This window comes from Sphaerodactylus townsendi, linkage group LG12 (assembly GCF_021028975.2).
Source record: "Sphaerodactylus townsendi isolate TG3544 linkage group LG12, MPM_Stown_v2.3, whole genome shotgun sequence".
Taxonomy (NCBI): Eukaryota; Metazoa; Chordata; class Lepidosauria; order Squamata; family Sphaerodactylidae; genus Sphaerodactylus; species Sphaerodactylus townsendi.
In genome coordinates this window covers 34,931,241-34,947,739 of record NC_059436.1, presented here as the reverse complement: position 1 = coordinate 34,947,739, position 16,499 = coordinate 34,931,241, and the positions used below count along the sequence as shown (strand labels likewise).

At 45.6% G+C, this 16,499-nt stretch overlaps 1 protein-coding gene across 1 annotated transcript in view; it reads left to right on the top strand.

Annotated features, from left to right (window-relative positions):
• The window catches only part of MAMDC4 (MAM domain containing 4), a 39,642-nt gene extending 23,280 nt beyond the window's left edge, over positions 1 to 16,362 (top strand). The window contains exons 17-30 of the mRNA XM_048512134.1: positions 1,941 to 2,046; positions 2,673 to 2,777; positions 4,240 to 4,374; positions 4,469 to 4,599; positions 5,182 to 5,392; positions 6,690 to 6,827; positions 7,618 to 7,739; positions 8,331 to 8,424; positions 8,981 to 9,118; positions 9,583 to 9,717; positions 12,332 to 12,459; positions 14,483 to 14,600; positions 14,725 to 14,900; positions 15,925 to 16,362. Coding sequence (XP_048368091.1) covers positions 1,941 to 2,046; positions 2,673 to 2,777; positions 4,240 to 4,374; positions 4,469 to 4,599; positions 5,182 to 5,392; positions 6,690 to 6,827; positions 7,618 to 7,739; positions 8,331 to 8,424; positions 8,981 to 9,118; positions 9,583 to 9,717; positions 12,332 to 12,459; positions 14,483 to 14,600; positions 14,725 to 14,900; positions 15,925 to 15,972 — 1,785 coding nt within the window. The 3' untranslated portion in view covers positions 15,973 to 16,362. The remainder of the gene's footprint in view (positions 1 to 1,940; positions 2,047 to 2,672; positions 2,778 to 4,239; positions 4,375 to 4,468; positions 4,600 to 5,181; positions 5,393 to 6,689; positions 6,828 to 7,617; positions 7,740 to 8,330; positions 8,425 to 8,980; positions 9,119 to 9,582; positions 9,718 to 12,331; positions 12,460 to 14,482; positions 14,601 to 14,724; positions 14,901 to 15,924) is intronic.
• The last annotated feature ends 137 nt before the right edge of the window (positions 16,363 to 16,499 follow it).

Genomic DNA, 16,499 nt, shown 5'->3' with positions numbered 1-16,499 from the left:
TTCTGTTGTTTATCAGAAAGCAAAAGTGGAAGAATTATCATTCACAGGGGACTTGAGCACCTGGATGGCCCAGGCTAGCCTGATCTCATCAGATCTTGGAAGCTAAGTAGGGTCAGCTCTGCTTAGTATTTGGATGGGAGACCACCAAGGAAGTCCAGGGTTGCTATGGAGAGTCGGACAATGGCAATGTGCCTCCAAATGCCTCTTGCTTGAAAGCCCTACGGGGTCACTAAATGTTGGCTATAACCTGATGACACTTTACATACACTCATGCAAAATATTTGTTAGCCACTGTTGTGATCTCTGTCACCTTGGGGGTCAAGGCTAGCCACTGACTTGCCTTCCTTTTTACTGTTGCTGCCCCCACAGCTGGTAAAATCCAGCCCCTCTTGTGGGTCGCCCAAGGCCAAGGCCACTGGGATTATGACTGTAGCATGCCCAGTTGCCATGGCAGGTGGGTCAGGACTTGTGCAGACTCTCTCTAATTCAGCAACTTTATTTCTACAAGGCACAGACTCAGGACACTACAAGAACAGACCTATGTTCCTTAAGCAAAACAAACAAAAGAATAGTTAATAAGTAGACACTTACAGTCCTTGATATGGTTTCGTCTTTGTTAGCTGTATGATGTCCCTGGTGCATCTGCAGCTATCATTTGCATCATTCTTCTCTCCCCTCTCCTCTCCCCCCACCCCAGTCATCCTGCATGGCAAACTGCACTATAGAGACAGCTCCCCTAAAGGATGCCACAGTCAATGAGCAGCAGTGACCCTGGACAAAAGAATAGCTCCCCCTTTCAGATCCCTGCCCTATATGCTCCAGGGCCTTTCATCAATCTGGATGTCCAGTCCTGGACTTAAGCCTGCAAGAACCTGGACTGTCCAATCAAGAAGTGTTAACACATTGAAGGCTAGTCTGCTTTTCCCTGTTTAATTGGAAAGGAGGTTATTGGGAGGAGAGTACCTTTCTTGGTCACAGATATTACCACATTCCCTTCCATCGATGTAACTTTCATGTCATCGCTTGTCTTTCCGGCTCTCATCTATCATAGCTGTCTCTTCCTTACTGGAACTGAAGGCTGCTTACAATGCAAATAGCAACAAAACATAATCAAATACAGAAAACCCACCAATTTAAAATTGCTGGTACGGAGAAGAACCAAAAGTAATCAAACACCACCATGAAATAAAACTGGATCTAGGTGCCTTCAGAGCAATGACCTATGCAGAAACATGGAAGGCAGCAGCCTTCGAGGGCAGACAATTCCGCTGCATCTCCATAGCTGCACCTGGTACAGAGATGCAAAAGACTTGTCTGCCTCCAGCAGAGACTTATTGGAGGCTAACTGGAAGAAAGAGCCAGTGTGGTGTAGTGGTTAAAAGCAGGTGGATTCTAATCTGGAGAACTGGGTTTGATTACCCACTCCTCCACCTGAGTGGCAGAGGCTTATCTGGTGAACCAGATGTGTCTCCGCACTCCTACATTCCTGCTGAGTGACTTTGGGCTAGTCACAGTTCTTCGGAACTCTCTCAGCCCTACTTGCCTCACAAGGTGTCTGTTGTGGGGAGAGGAAGGGAAAGGAGCTTGTAAGCCCCTTTGAGTCTCCTTAACAGGAGAGAAAGGTGGGTTATAAATCCAAACTCCTCCTCCTCCTCCTTCTCTTCTTTCTTCTTCAAAAGATACAGCAGGCAGTCCTTTTTGTGAGTGGATATTTTTGGCTCAAAGTACTTTAGGCTCAAAGGTTACATAATAAAAGCACTTCTTGCAGCACACAGTTTGAGAATTACTATTGAGAGTACCTGTGTAACTAACCTGGATTCCCTCACTGCTGCATGCCAGACGTCTCTTGCAGATTTCAATCCCATCCTGCAGCTTTCTGTAACAAGGTGGTAGTCTTGGAATGCCAAGCCTTGTCCCATCTCTGTGTCTCTTTTTCCAAGCTTGAGCTGTTGGGTCTGGAGAACCTCAAAGAGACCAATAATTCCCTTCTGGCCATCAGGAAGATTAAGTTTGCACAGTGTAACTCCAGCCAGGCGCTATCTACAGGTATGGTGCTTCAATCCTGCCTGCTCTCTGTGGTTTTAGATCATGCTGATTGATCCATAATGGGCTGGTGTGGTTGGGCCATAATTGTTGGTCTGGTTTCATGCATCTGCTGGGGCCCTGAGGCTATAAGAGAGACCACCTCCTGATCCACCATTCACAACAACCAGATATGAACTTCCTGCTCTCTCTTTCTCTCTGGACACTGGCAGCAATGGCTAGACTGTGCTCTGTCCGTTGCATGCTCTGTCCATGCATGCTTTTTGCCTACTCATGTGCAAAGTTGAATAAACATTCCTCCAGGTTACTGACACTATTGAGATAGTTTTAAGGGCACTTTAGAAAAGATTGTAAAGGGGGATACCTCTAACCATGCTAGTTAGCCATGATGGCTCAGTGGAACCTCTGTATTCAGAGGGAGTATACCTGAATACCTGTTGCTGCAAGGCAATAATAAAAGGAGGTTTTGGTCTCTGTGCTTGCCCTGTAGGCATTCCAGGACAGCTGGCTGGCCACTGTGGGAAACAGGATGCTGGATGAGCCTTACCTTTGAAGCAATCCAGCAGCACCCTTCTGATACTCTTAACATTTTGCTTGTATTCTCTCTCTCTCTCTCTCTCTCTCTGCAGGGATGTCCTGTAACTTTGAGACAGACTGGTGCAACTGGTTCATTGAACAGAGAGATGGCTTTGAATGGGAACGGCTTGAGGGTGCAGACCACACTACTGGCAAAGGTAGCCACATGGAATGTACTCTGTTACGCTGGCTTCTAGCAATATTTTTGAGTGCCAACTGCAGGTTCAGGATTTTAACCTATAAGATCTTAAGATGAGAACAAGTAGGCAGCAAAAATCAGATCTGGATCTATGACCTGTGTGTCAAAGGTGACACGCCACAGTGTTTTGAGTGACATGCCAGCATTCACCAACACCCGACAACAAGTATTCTCCCTGTTTATCATTTGAATCATTTTTGTAATTATTTGATGTTTCTTTATATAATATATAGCATCACACATGATTGGACTGTGTGTGTTTTTTTTTAAATGAATATGTTAAAAACTGTTTCTCTTTTATTGTCGACGGCTTTCACGGCCGGAATCACTGGGGTGCTGTGTGGTTTCCGGGCTGTATGGCCGTGTTCTAGCAGCATTCTCTCCTGGAGATCCTCTGAAGATGCCAGCCACAGATGCAGGCGAAACGTCAGGAGAGAATGCTGCTAGAACACGGCCATACAGCCTGGAAACCACACAGCATCCCAGTGTTTCTTTTTTGTTTGGGGGCAAGGGATGGGGGTGGGAAGGTGACCTGCCAGAAGGATCAAGTTAGGCATTTTCTGAACTTCTGACATGTTGAGCTTAAAAAGTTTGCCATTACTGGGTTTGGCTGAGTGTGTCTGACCCACAGGCATTCAGTGAGCTTCATAGCTCTTTGGTGATCAGAACACACATCTTCCTGGTCCTAGTTTGGCAGTCTAATTCCTACTCTATATTTCCTTGCCTCTGCCACAAACTCACTTGCTGGCCATAGGCCAGCTACTCTTTCTCAGCCATTTCTTTATCTACCTTAGAAGGCTCTTGTAAGGACTGTGGCAAGCGTGGTGGAATGCTTTTAGCACCTGGAAGTGCTGTCTAAATGCTCAGTCAGTCAGTGCCTTTTATTAGCATAAAACTGTCTAAATGCTACGAATAGCAATATTTATGGATGAGTACTTCTTGTAAGGCAGTCAAACAAGCCACCCATAAAAAGCTGAGGTTTATGTTCAGGAATTCCTCAGCACTGCAGAAAAATATTACTTTGTAAATTAAAAAAAAAAGCTTGATGAGGACTGGGCATGCTCACTACCTTTCACAAGTCACAGAATGTTGAGGGTAGTTGAGCGTCAGTTAAAGATTGGAATGGGGGCGGGGATGTAAACTCGGAAGGAGCAATAGGCTGGTTCAAGGTCCTGAGGCAGAGTTTGGGCTGAGAGAACTCCCAGTTATTTCCTTCTCCCCTTGCAATTTCTTATTCAATATTACTATGAAAAATGTTAGCAAGTTGATACCGTGGCCTTACAATTAACTAGTAGACCTTAAATGTCTAAAGGCAACATTTGAAAGGTCCCAAAATTTCAATTTGGAAATGTTGTCAGATTTTGGATATGAGTGAACTTGTTTTCTGCTTCAGAAATCGAGTGCGGCATGTCTTTTTACAGGCTATTTTCTCTTGGTGGATCCTTCCGTCCGCAGCTCTCTTGGTTTCCGCGCACGTCTGGCTTCTAACCCCCAAACCCTCCCTGCTGAAGGGCTGTGCCTTTCTTTCTGGTATCGCATGGAGGGCCCCCAAATCGGTAAGGTGATCCTTGCCAGACTGAGGCAGCCCTCTTCCTGGGAAGACACAGCTTGCACTGTTCCTGTTCAGTTGTTCTTTTGTTTGCCTTGCAGGGACTCTAAACCTGAAGGTGAAGCCTAGTGGAGAACCAGAGCATATCCTGTGGACCAGAACAGGGAGCCATGGGGCTGTGTGGCACCGGGGATTCTCCAACATTTCCTCCCAGCCTGCTCAGAATTATCAGGTGAGTCCTTTCTGCCCTGTCAACCAGACACCACACACCTGAGGGAATGATGAAGCCAATGACTGGGGCTGCTTATAACGGGGCAATGTAGGAGTAAAGGTATTTGGTAACTGTGTTGCACAAGCTCCAAATACACACTTCAGCGATCTGCAAAAGTCCCGTTTGTTTATTTTAAACCTCCAAATGTCTTGTTCTTATGATTGCACAGCAACACAAAAATAGGTAGGAAATGGCTTTATAAATATTTAGGAACCAGGTGGTGGATGACTGGTCAGGAATTCAAGTTTCTGTAGTCAGAAGAATGAATAACTCTAGTTCTGGTGCCAAGAAAAACAGCATGCAGCAATCCAGATTGATGAAGTAAATTAAGCAGACCTGCCTGCATTGGAATAATTCTGTTTTCCCCTCCAGCAATGGTCAGGTTTAAGGACACAGGGAGCCTTGCTTTTGCTTCTGTGATTTATATTTAGGCAGAATTACATGTCCATTAATTTACACTGCTCTTGTGCACGCAGTTCCAGGTGTTCCGAAGAGCGGCTTGCAAGTAAAAGTGCTTGATCATCTGCTTTACTTCTTCTGCAGGTGATCTTTGAAGTCCTCCGGGATGGGTTCTTGGGTACAGTGGCTCTGGATGATATCACAACGACACATGGAGGCTGCAGTGCGCAAAAGCACTGCTCCTTTGAGACTAATGACTGTGGGGTTTTGAGCAGTGGACAGCACCCATGGATACGGCAGACTGGCACAGAAGGACAAGGCCCTCTGACAGACCACACCCTGGGCACACCAAAAGGTAATGCTGGCTGATGGGTACCGCTGACTGGACTCACATCACGCTTGTCTTAGAACTGCAGTGGCTGCCAATTTGCTACTGAGCCCAATTCAAGGACTATATTTGAGCCAGCATGGAGTAGCGGTTAAGAGCTGATGCACTCTAATCTGGAGAACCGGGCTTGATTCCCTGCTCTGCCACTTGAGCGGTGGAGGCTTATCTGGTGAACTAGATTAGCTTGTGCACTCCAGCACATGCCAGCTGGGTGACCTTGGGCTAGTCACAGTTCTTTCAGAACTCTCTCAGCCCCACCTACATCACAGGGTGTTTGTTGTGAGTGGAGAAGAGAAAGTAGATTGTAAGCCCCTTTGAGTCTCCCTACAGAAGAGAAAGGGGGGATATAAATCCAACTCTTCTTCTTTGTCATCGTATGGGTTGCTCTGACTGGCAGATCTTTGTGACTGTTTCAAAGTATGTGAAGTTGATATATGGGTTTTTTTTTGCATTATGACATATCCAGCCCTGACCTGGATGGTCCAGTTTAGCCCAATCTCGTCAGATCTAGGAAGCTAAGCACGGTCTGCTCTGGTTAGTATTTGGATGGGAGAACACTAAGGAAGTGCTATGCCAGAGGTCTGCAACCTGCGGCTCTCCAGAAGTTAATGGACTACAAATCCCATCAGCCCCTGCCAGCATGGCCAATTGGCCACCATGAACATCTGGAGAGCCGCAGGTTGCAGACCCCTGTGCTATGCAGAGGCAGGCAGTGGCAAACCATCTCTGGATGCCTATTGCTCGAAAACCCAATGAGCTTGCCAAAATCAGCTGTGACTTGATGGCAAAAAGATATGGGTGACTATTAAGGCCCCTTTCCGCGCATGCAGAATAATGCACTTTCAATCCACTTTCACAATTGTTTGCAAGTGGATTTTGCTATTTCACACAGTAAAATCCAGGTGCAAGGTGACTGAAAGTGCATTATTCTGCATGTGCGGAAGGGGCCGAAGCCTTTGCTGTCTTTCTAACTCCCTAGACTTCCATTTCTTCAATCCTCCTCGGTGTTCTCCCCAGTGTTCATTCTTCCCTTTTCAACTCTCAATTCTTACTTCTACTCCCCAGGTTTTTCTAAATGACTGCAGGGATACTGATCCCATATCAGTTCTTTTTCTGTTAGCAGACTTTTGTATTACAGGTTCAATGAACAGAACTTAATTTTCTCATAAAGATATAGCTACCGGTATTTTCTAATACATATCTAAAATGGTACACCGTGGCCATTTTGTCCCATGCTATTGTCTTTTTCAACTCCCTTTGCCAGGACACTACATGATCCTCAACTGTAGTGTGGAAACCCTGCCACTGGGGCAAAAGGCTACTTTACAGTCCTCACCTTTCCCACCTCTGCTTCACACCCATTGTGTGATGTTCTGGTACTACCTGAGCATCAGTGATCCAGGTAAGCATGGCTATGCTTCTCCCTTCCTTGGAGGGTATGAGGTGGGATTTGCAGAAATGAGGGCTCCATGCTGGCGTCCAGCATTTTTTGGGGGGGAGGGGGAGAAGAGGTGGGATGTCCACCATGAAATATAGCTTATACAATTTGCTCATCATCTTAGATGGATTCTCAGAGGGAATTATATGAATCCCCTCCCCCACCAGAAAAAAAAGGCATACAAAAACAGTCAAGAAAAAATGCAAAGGAAACCAGCACCATCCTCTTAATAGCAAGAAAGATAAAATATCTGATCTTGTAAGCTGCCTTGAATTCCCAAGGGCAGAAATGTGGGGTGTACAAATAATAAATGACCAAATAAAGAGACTCCTTACCAAGAGACGAGGTCCTGCTCTTTTTGATGGTCATCAGTGATCCACGAATTGCCAGCCAGCATGGTCTTTTATGGCCGTGCATATTCCATGAACTGTGCAACAGGGCAAGCACAATCCCTAATGCTGGTTCCAGGATTCTGCAATCTCAGTTCTGCCTTTGGTGAAAGGAAGGATGCTCCTTGCCCTTGTGACTCTGAACTATGTGTTGGAAAACTTGTGTCCCTTCTAAACATTTCCAGCAGAACCTTCTCACTGTTTTTGTTCCTTCATCAATGTGAGGACTACAAGCCTGGGTCTTTCAAATAAGTAAAATCATAGACTGTGTTTTGCATCAAGTTCTTATCACAACATTTTCGGCCAGGGTGGATTATTGTATTGTTGTTAATGGATAGCCCTAATCCTGCAACTTCTCTTGCCAGGGTCCTTGACTGTGTATGTGGAGCAGAGAGGCACACAAAGCAAGATGCTGAGCATCAGCACAATGCAAGGGGAGGGCTGGCGCTTTAGTAACTTCAGTGTCCAGGTCCAAGATGAATGGCAGGTAAAGACAACCAGATTGATGTGGGGATTCTACAAACAGGGACAAGCAGGAGAGATCCTTCCCGTGGTTTGTCCTTTGGGCTTCTGCTCACCACAGCTGGTGCAATGTCTGAATTGGCAAACTGTCGAAGCAAATCACTACCACAGTCGCCACTCTGCCTCCAGAGGCTGCAGCACTAAGGAGATAAGAGCAAATGTGTGAGCCTGGGAGGTTGGAAAATGAAAGTAGACACGCTCCAAACTGTGAGTTGCTAGTTGTGAGTTGGCAAGCTCAAACTGAGGTTTAGGTTCTAAACATGGGGTGGTGTACACCATTGCTTGGCATAATGTCCAAACTGATCTTTGCCCTCTGGGCAGTGCCCAGGGAAATCCCAGGGATGTGCTTGGAATGGTAGGGGAGGAACTAAGGGGGTTTCCATTGATAAAGAGGGGGAAATCTTTAGTGCCACACAAACATAAAAAATGTTATTTGCACAAATGTTTTCTGTTGAGGAAGGATTCAACTGCCCGCAAGCGTGGTCAGCTATTTCCTTGCCCCCTATCACATCCTTACCTTAATCTCCAAGTTCCTCTCCCGGGTTCTTTTTAACAGGTGGTGTTTGAAGTAAAAGGTGCTGGAGGAGGTCTCACCTCTTACACTGCTGTGGATGATCTTCATGTGATGGAAGGGGCCTGCCCTAAATCAGGTAACAGCACTACCCCCCCTGGATCACATCTCTGGGCAGGGGTTTGCAACCTGTGGCTCTCCAGATGTTCATGGAGTACAATTCCTATCAGCCCCTGCCAGCATGGCCAATTGGTAGGGACTGGTGGGAGTTGCAGTCCATGAACATCTGGAGAGCCACAGGTTGCAGACCCCTGCAGTAGGGTGACTGGAGGTTGGAGGAGCTTGTGTACCTTTCACAGTCACGTAAAAAAATTAATCAAGACAGTTGCTATTTTTCCTTCTCCTGCATGAAAAGCACCATGTGTCAAAAATTAGAAATTCTGCACCACAGAAGACCCCATCCTCATGGGGTTCTAAGGATGGCAGCAAGGTTCTGTGTGCGAAGCAGTTTTTATCATTATGCAAATAATAATGATAGTGATAATAATTAAAAGTTAGGAAAGGGTGAAGTAGTTTCTCCTGCTACTGCTCTGGCTCTTCTGTTTTCCTGTGAGAGTGACCACTCACTCTTTTGGGTGCTTGAAATCCTTGGGTGGGCAACATGAATGGTCACACAGCAGCCTTCTCTTGGCCAGGGTCTTGTGATTTTGAGTCGGGCATGTGCGGATGGAGCAAACCCCATGGAGACTGGTACAGCTGGGACTGGAAGGAAGGGGTCACGTCTCTGCGGTCCCCATCCCCCAAGGAGGACCATACCCTTGAGACTGAAGCAGGTAAGCTTGGCTGCAGTTCCAGGCTGTGTTCAATGAGACTCAGGCTGCTGGCCTAAGGCACGAATAAGGACTACACACAGAAAATTTGGGCTAGTGGTTGTAGTTTAGCAAGGCTTTCTTGATTTGCTTTTGGATCTGGCACACTCAGCTCTTGGACGGCATAGATTAATTCCCAGGAAGTAACTTAACTGCTGGCAAACACATTGATTTGCAGAGGAGATAAAGCTTTCACGGGCAGCCATAGTCTCCTTCATCAGCTCAGGTTTTTACAAGGGTTGTCACGCCAGTTCCTGCAAAGTTTACTTTAGTTGCTGCTAGCCCTGGTTTGGAAGCTTCCACCCAAATGAACGTGATCCAAAAATTTAAAAAAATGAATCCGAAGTGAAACAGGGTGGGGTGGCTGCATGCTGGCCTTTGGAGGCCTGACAGGTTTGGTCTCAAGCCCCCAACCTCTCTTTTCACAGGTCACTATGCTTACGTTGACACTGGAGCGCTGGGGATGGGCAGGAGTGCAGCTCGTCTGATGAGCGAACACCTTCCAGCTACCACGGGCTCCTGCCTACAATTCTATTACCACATGAATTTCATGGAGGAAAACTGTAAGTGAAAACCAGCTCCAGAAGGTGGAGCGTTGCAAAGAGTGAGGAAGACTTTTCCAAAGTCTCTCTGATTCTGTCAACTCTCCCAATTTGATAGAGGCTTTCAAGGGAGTGTGGAGAGGGCAGGCAGAAGTATGGGGAACCCCCCCCCCCCCCGCAGCCCTCCTCTAATCTAAGCTTCTTGTCCTGCTGTTTTAAGCCGCAAGGGGGCACTGTTATTCAAGTCGTGCCTGCGCAGATACTGCAACAATATCACAGGAGATTCAGGCTCAGCGGATGGCTTCGGCAGCCCTGTCACTCTCTGTGACCAGCGGGACTCACTCAGCAGGAAGCTGTTTGAGATATTATCTGCCCGTCATCTCTGACATCAGGGCTACAGTCACTGCCAGAGTTCTGACATCCTCACATGTCTTGATGACAGCCTATTTAATTCTCATCAGGAATTATTTATTATGATTTTTTTTTTAAATCTTGTCTCTCCGGGAATCTGCCTGGCATAGCCTACACAATAAAAAGGAAAATATTAGAGGACATGAATTAGAAAATATTAGAGGACATGAATTAAAACATTAAAATTCCCAGCCCAGCATTAAAAAACATAGACCATAAAAACATACCACTGAGCTTAAAATAACAATTTCCAGGCTAAAATAGTTTTTTTTTTAAAAGACCAACCCCTTAATTAAAAGCCTTCTTTCAAATGCCTACTGAACTGACATCGGCTGGCCAGCTTTAAGGACTGAAGATTGGACTAAAATATCATTCTGTTGTGCTCATTCCAGAGCATAATTTATAGCGTTTCCTGCTCTGGTTTGGAAAATGCCTGGAGATATTGGGGTTGAAGCCTGGGAAGGATAAGGTTTGGGGAGGGGAGGAACCACAGCATGGTATAATGCCATAGACTCCTCCCTCCAGAGCAGCCATTTTCTCCAGATTATCTGATCTTCATCATCTGGAGAGCAACTGTAACCATGGGAGATCTCCAAGTGCTCCCTGGAGATTGGCAACTCTGTTTAGCTGGTTTGCAAAGGAGCAAGGCACTCAAGAAAACACAGCTCAACCTGTACAGCTCAGGTGGCTCTGACTGAAACGGTTGTCTCCTTGCAAAACCATCGATCTGAGCTATCTAGCTACTTGATGTTAGCAAAGCTATTGCGAGGAGAGTCTTGCTGAGCTTGCGCAAGAGCTGAGTGGGTTTTCAAACCATTTTGCGCTGATGTGTCCATCTTGACTCCTCCTAGACCATCTATTCATTTATGCTTTCCACCACAATAGTGACTCAAAGAGGATTATAGAGAAGAAGAAGAAGAGTTTGGATTTATATCCCCCCTTTCTCTCCTTGTAGGAGACTCAAAGGGGCTTACAATCTCCTTGCCCTTCCCCCCCTCACAACAAACACCCCGTGAGGTGGGTGGGGCTGAGAGAGCTCAGAAGAACTGTGACTAGCCCAAGGTCACCCAGCAGGCATGTGTGGGAGTACGCAGGCTAAATACCACTATTCCCTCTTTTCTGTGTGATTCCAACCACCACCATTCTGTGAGGTAGGTTAGGTTGAGAAAGATTGTACCCACGATCACTGAGTGAGCTTCTGTGGTAGAGCAGAGAGAAATGTGGTCCTCACAGATCCTGTTTATTTATTTATATATTTTATAGTCTGCCTTTCTCACTGAGTCTCAAGGTGGATTACAGAGTGTAAATCAGCACAGTTTACACAATTGGACATCTAGTAAGCAATGCAATAGGATTAAGATTAACAAATTCTGAAACAAGCAGAAATCTGAAAACAGAGCTGAAACGAGCCATAAGTAGTAACTTGACATGTTTAATAATGCAAAAATGACATAGTAGAATCATACATACAGCAACTGATAGTATATACACAGTAGTATAGTCTAAATCTCGATCAGTTTATTAAAGCATCTTTCTCAATCGTTTAATATGTATGTAAAGCTCCTCTCCTGAATAGTTACGTTTTGCATAGTTTGAGGAATGCCAGGAGAAGGGGAACTTTTCTGTCCTCATCAGACAAGCCATTCCATAAGGTGGGGGCCATAACGGAGAGTACATGTCTATGGGCAATTGTTGATTTTGCCCATTTGCCGGGTGGCTCTGCAGAAGGCTTATGCCAGGTGAACAAAGCAGTTGTGGAGGATCCTTGGGGGAGAGGCAGTCCTGTAGATATGAGGCTTCAAGGCCATGAAAGGGTTTTGTCTGTGTCAATCAGTACTTTGAACTGAGCCTAGTAACTGATAAGCAGCCAGTGGAGTGACTGCAGAATGGGGGCAATGTACACGGTCCACCAGGCTCCTGATCATAACTGAACTGTGGCATTCTTTCTGACAATAACCACTACACTATACTACTGGCCTGTCTACATTCATTGACTTGGGAAACATTTTGGAGTTCTCACAGGTTTGACAGATCAGTTTTTGATACAGGAACCTGTCTGGAATGGGCAAGTTGGCAAACCTGCAAGACAACTGGCAACATAGGAATGGAAAGCATGGCATTTCCATGAGGATTTGGAGGGGCTGGCATCCTTCAAATGTGTGGCTTAGGGAACTGAGAAGCAAGTCTTCATTTGACCCCTCTCTTTCATGCTATATGTTGCTAGCCCAAGCACAGCTCGAGGTGAAACTCTTCAGCCTGCAAGGCGAAAGAACAGTGTGGAGTGCCACTGGACATCAAGGCCGGACTTGGATGAACCAAACGCTCTCTGTGTCGAGCCTCACCGAATTCCAGGTGAAGCCGGAATAATTAGCTAGATCTTCTGGGTTCAGTATTGCACAGTTAAATCGGAGTCAACCAGCTTTCCCAACATCATAAAGAACTTCCCTACATTCTCATTCCTCTGTAGTGGCCACTGACAAATCTTCTTCTAGCTAAGGTGTTTCCTTATAATTCTAAGACTGGGCAGAACCAAAGGGAAAAATAATATTTTGGGGCTGTACTGGCAGACCCTACAAGCAGCAGAGAATGATCCAGTAAGGAAAAATGGGAAGAGATCTGTGTGGGGGTCTTCTCATAAAAAGGGATTACATTCTAGAGCAGTGGTGGCAAACCTTTGGCACTCCAGCTGTTATGGACGATAATTCCCATCAGCCCCTGCCAGCATGGCCAATTGGCCATGCTGGCAGGGGCTGATGGGAATTGTCGTCCATAACAGCTGGAGTGCCAAAGGTTCGCCACCATGGTTCTAGAGGCTTTAACATAACAAGATGGATGTAAAGTGTACAGAACAAAATTTGAGTCCAGTAACATGTTATGTGTGTAAGTGCCATTATGTTGCTACTGACTTAGCAGCAATCCCAGCAAGCGGCTTTGTTCTGCAGTCTCTAGCTTTTATTTATTTATTAATTTATTTTAATATACTGCCCTATCCCCAAGGGGCTTTGTGGTCCAAGTACCAACCGTGCTTGGGTTCCGAGATCTGGCCAGACTGAGCTGTACTATGCTGCCTCCCCTCCCAGTAGCACCTTAGAGTGTCCAAATTTTCTTCCAGAGTATAAGCTTTTATGGAGTCAAAGCTCCCTTCATCAGCATTGTAAGAACCAGCCTGTTAAAACTAGTCCAGAAGGAGTCGTGATGGTGTTGGTGTTAACATGAAGGGCAATTTGGAGTCAGGATGTAGACTTTTCCCAACAGAAGCTTCAAAGGGAGATTATAATGAGATTGCAGTATTAGAATTCACTAACAAGCCCAGGAAAATGGAACCCCCACCCCTCCCCTCTCCCGGACCTACAGGTATGTAGAATCTTATCTCATGAAAGATACTAATTGTCTACAAATCCCATTCCCATGCATATTTCCTGGCTCTAATCAAGGTGATTTCATTTTAATTCTCTACATCCTGACTCCAGCTGGGCCTTCTTGGCAAAACCCCTTCCACCTTCTGACGTGGACATAAGGACTTGTTGAATCTTCATTTTATTTGTATCTGGCAAAGTGAGCTTTGACTCCTGAAAACATGTGCCCAAGAACATTCTCTAGAGTTCTAATCGCATTCTGCTTACTACAGACTAAGACAGCTACCTACCTGAAATGCTAGAAGTATACAGAAAGAACTGGTTTTGCCTCTTCTCTCTTTGGATGTATTATTCATTGTACCTGGGAGTTTATTGTTGCAGGTGTTAATTGCACGTGTAGTGTGTCAGTGTCATGCTTAATTCAAACAGTTCCTAGGTCAGTTTCTTCTTGTATCGTCTTGGGAGTTTAATGCATAGGTCCATTTTTCGTGTGGGCTCAATGCCTGATTTGCATGCAGAAGATCTCAGTTGTCTGCATTTTCAGGTAAAGGCTCTCAGGTGACAGGTGTTTACAAAATGCTACTTGAGTTGTTTACAAGGACATCTCTGCCTAAGGCCTTGGGCAGTAATTACACATTAAGATTAACAATATTGAGCTAAGTGAACCAACAGTCTACGTAAACGGAAGGCGGCTTTATGTTCAACAAAAATTATTGTTGTTTGAAGAAAGCTTTTTAATGTTCACTGCTATTAGTGTCTCCAGTAGCAGTGAGTTCTGGTCACAGGTTTACCTTCTTTTTGCTTGTTCCCAGTTTGTTGCTCAGCAAGTGACCCCGTTTCTATCCCAAGATTGAATCCCCTCCCTGAACTCAGCCATGGTTTTATAAACCTCATGCTGAACAGCTATCCTATGGGCAATGGATTCCGCCAGCTAACTGCCTGTTATGTTTGCATCAGAATTTCCTTATATTGATCAGCCTGATTTTCCATCTGCCTCAAATATACCTTCTTCTCTGCAGATTGTGCTGGAAGCCACAAGTGGAGCATGGCCAACCTCGAGTACCATTGCTGTAGATGATGTCTCATATACAGCTAGCTCCAACTGTAGTCCCATCCAGAACAGGGAGCAGGAAAAAGGTGAGAGTCTTTCACTAACATCCCAGACTAGTCATATGTCTCATATTATATTCCTCTGGCTTACGACGCTAACAGCTGGTAAGATGTCATTATCTGCTATTATAATTCTGACTTTTATGTCCAGGTAACAGCAAGACATCAGTGGCAGGGTTGGCAGCTGGCATAGTGTGTTCCATTGTCCTGGTGGTGCTCGGAGCAATCGGTGCCAGCTCTTGCAGGAAGAAGTGGAGAACACCGAGAGGCGGCAGAATAGAGGAGAGTGCCAGCATCCAGAGTTTTGACAACATGACCTTTCGAGAGGTAAGGAACCTACCCTGTCTGTAGATTTTTCTTTGGCTGTGCCAGAGGAAATGACTTCGGCATGTGAAGGGTTTTCAGGGGAGGCTTTGCCCAGCAATATGTGCTTTGGTCAGCAGCAGTACAACTAAACTTCTTCCGTTGTGGTATTAAGGGCCAAACTAGCCTGTATGGCATGAGCAGAATTCTGCAACCATGTAGGCAAATTGGTACCCTTGCTTAATTTATGTAACCTCCATTGCTTGGCAATGGTGAAGTATTCCATAGGGCACTCATGGTCCAGCTCGCTAGTCACAGGGAAATCTGAGCATTTACCCCTCCCCCCCATTTTTTTGCCAGTAGTTGCTTCACATCCCTCCCAAACCTATATTTGAATTATTAGGGACTAGAAACCAAAAAAGAAAGAAAGAAAGAAAAGCTGTCCTGGCAGAGCACTTTTGTGAAACTGCAGAAGACACGCAACCAGCAATACATACTTCTGCTTCTGCAAAACAAGTAGCTATAACTCTCCATCTTTTGCTTCACTGTGATTGCTTGCTTGAACCCAGCATCCTGAGTTAGCTGGAGCAAAGGCAGATTACTATTATTACATCACAGAAAACAAGGTTTCAAGGCCGCATGTAGAAGCTGGGAGGCTTATTCAGGCTGTGCGTGTGCTGTTTAGTACCTGCAAGGACAAATACTGTCCCAAGTGGGTTTATTGTCAAGAGCAGCTCCCATCTCAGAAGTGCATTCTCCGCCCCCACCCCCCAATCAACCTGTATTCTGTAGAATTTTGCCTCACCATTGATACATTTACTCTGCCGTTTTCTATGATTTGAGTGGTAGTCCATGGGAAGGCTGAGCTGATTCAGCTACCTGAGACTTCGTAGGTGCTTTCAAGCACATCTTTAGTCTTAAGGACTCGTAGTTTTCTTGTGTTTTAAAATGAGAGCTCAGTTTCTTGGACAGCTGCACTCAGCATTGCATATGAAATGCTCCCCGTTTTTCTTTCTAAATGGTGCCCACCACCTTTCTTTGATTGCAGGATGTGTTCATCATTCCACGGTTCCCGGAGGATGAAGAAATACAGTAGAATGCTTTCTTCCTGCTGAGCAAGCGGAATGAACAGAACTCTCTGGCTTGTGCTTGGTGACACATTCTATCCTTCTGGACAGCCCCCACCCCACCCAATGTGGACCTCACCTTCCCTTTCCACCCAGCCTTCTGGGGCCCTAATGCTTTGGAAAAAAATGGAGTCTTCCTCTGGAGCATTTCAGCCAAACACAACTTGGACTAGCTCATATTTTGGCCAATACAATTGTTTTTTTAGCTTCAGCAGCTGGGTTCATTGTCATGTTTGAAGGAAATAAAGCACAGGTGTCAATCTTGTGGCCCTCCACATGTTATGGACTACAGTTCCCATCATCCCCTGCCAGCATGATGCTGGCAGGGGATGATGGGAACTGTAGTCAGTAACATCTGGAGGGGCGCAAGTTTGACACCTATGAAATAAAGGGTTGGTTGGCTTCAGTTTTTTTCTTCTGTCCTAGCAGTTACTTGGACCTCAATTCTACAAAATCTTTGGCCAAACACACTTTGAGGAGCATCAAAAATGACCAA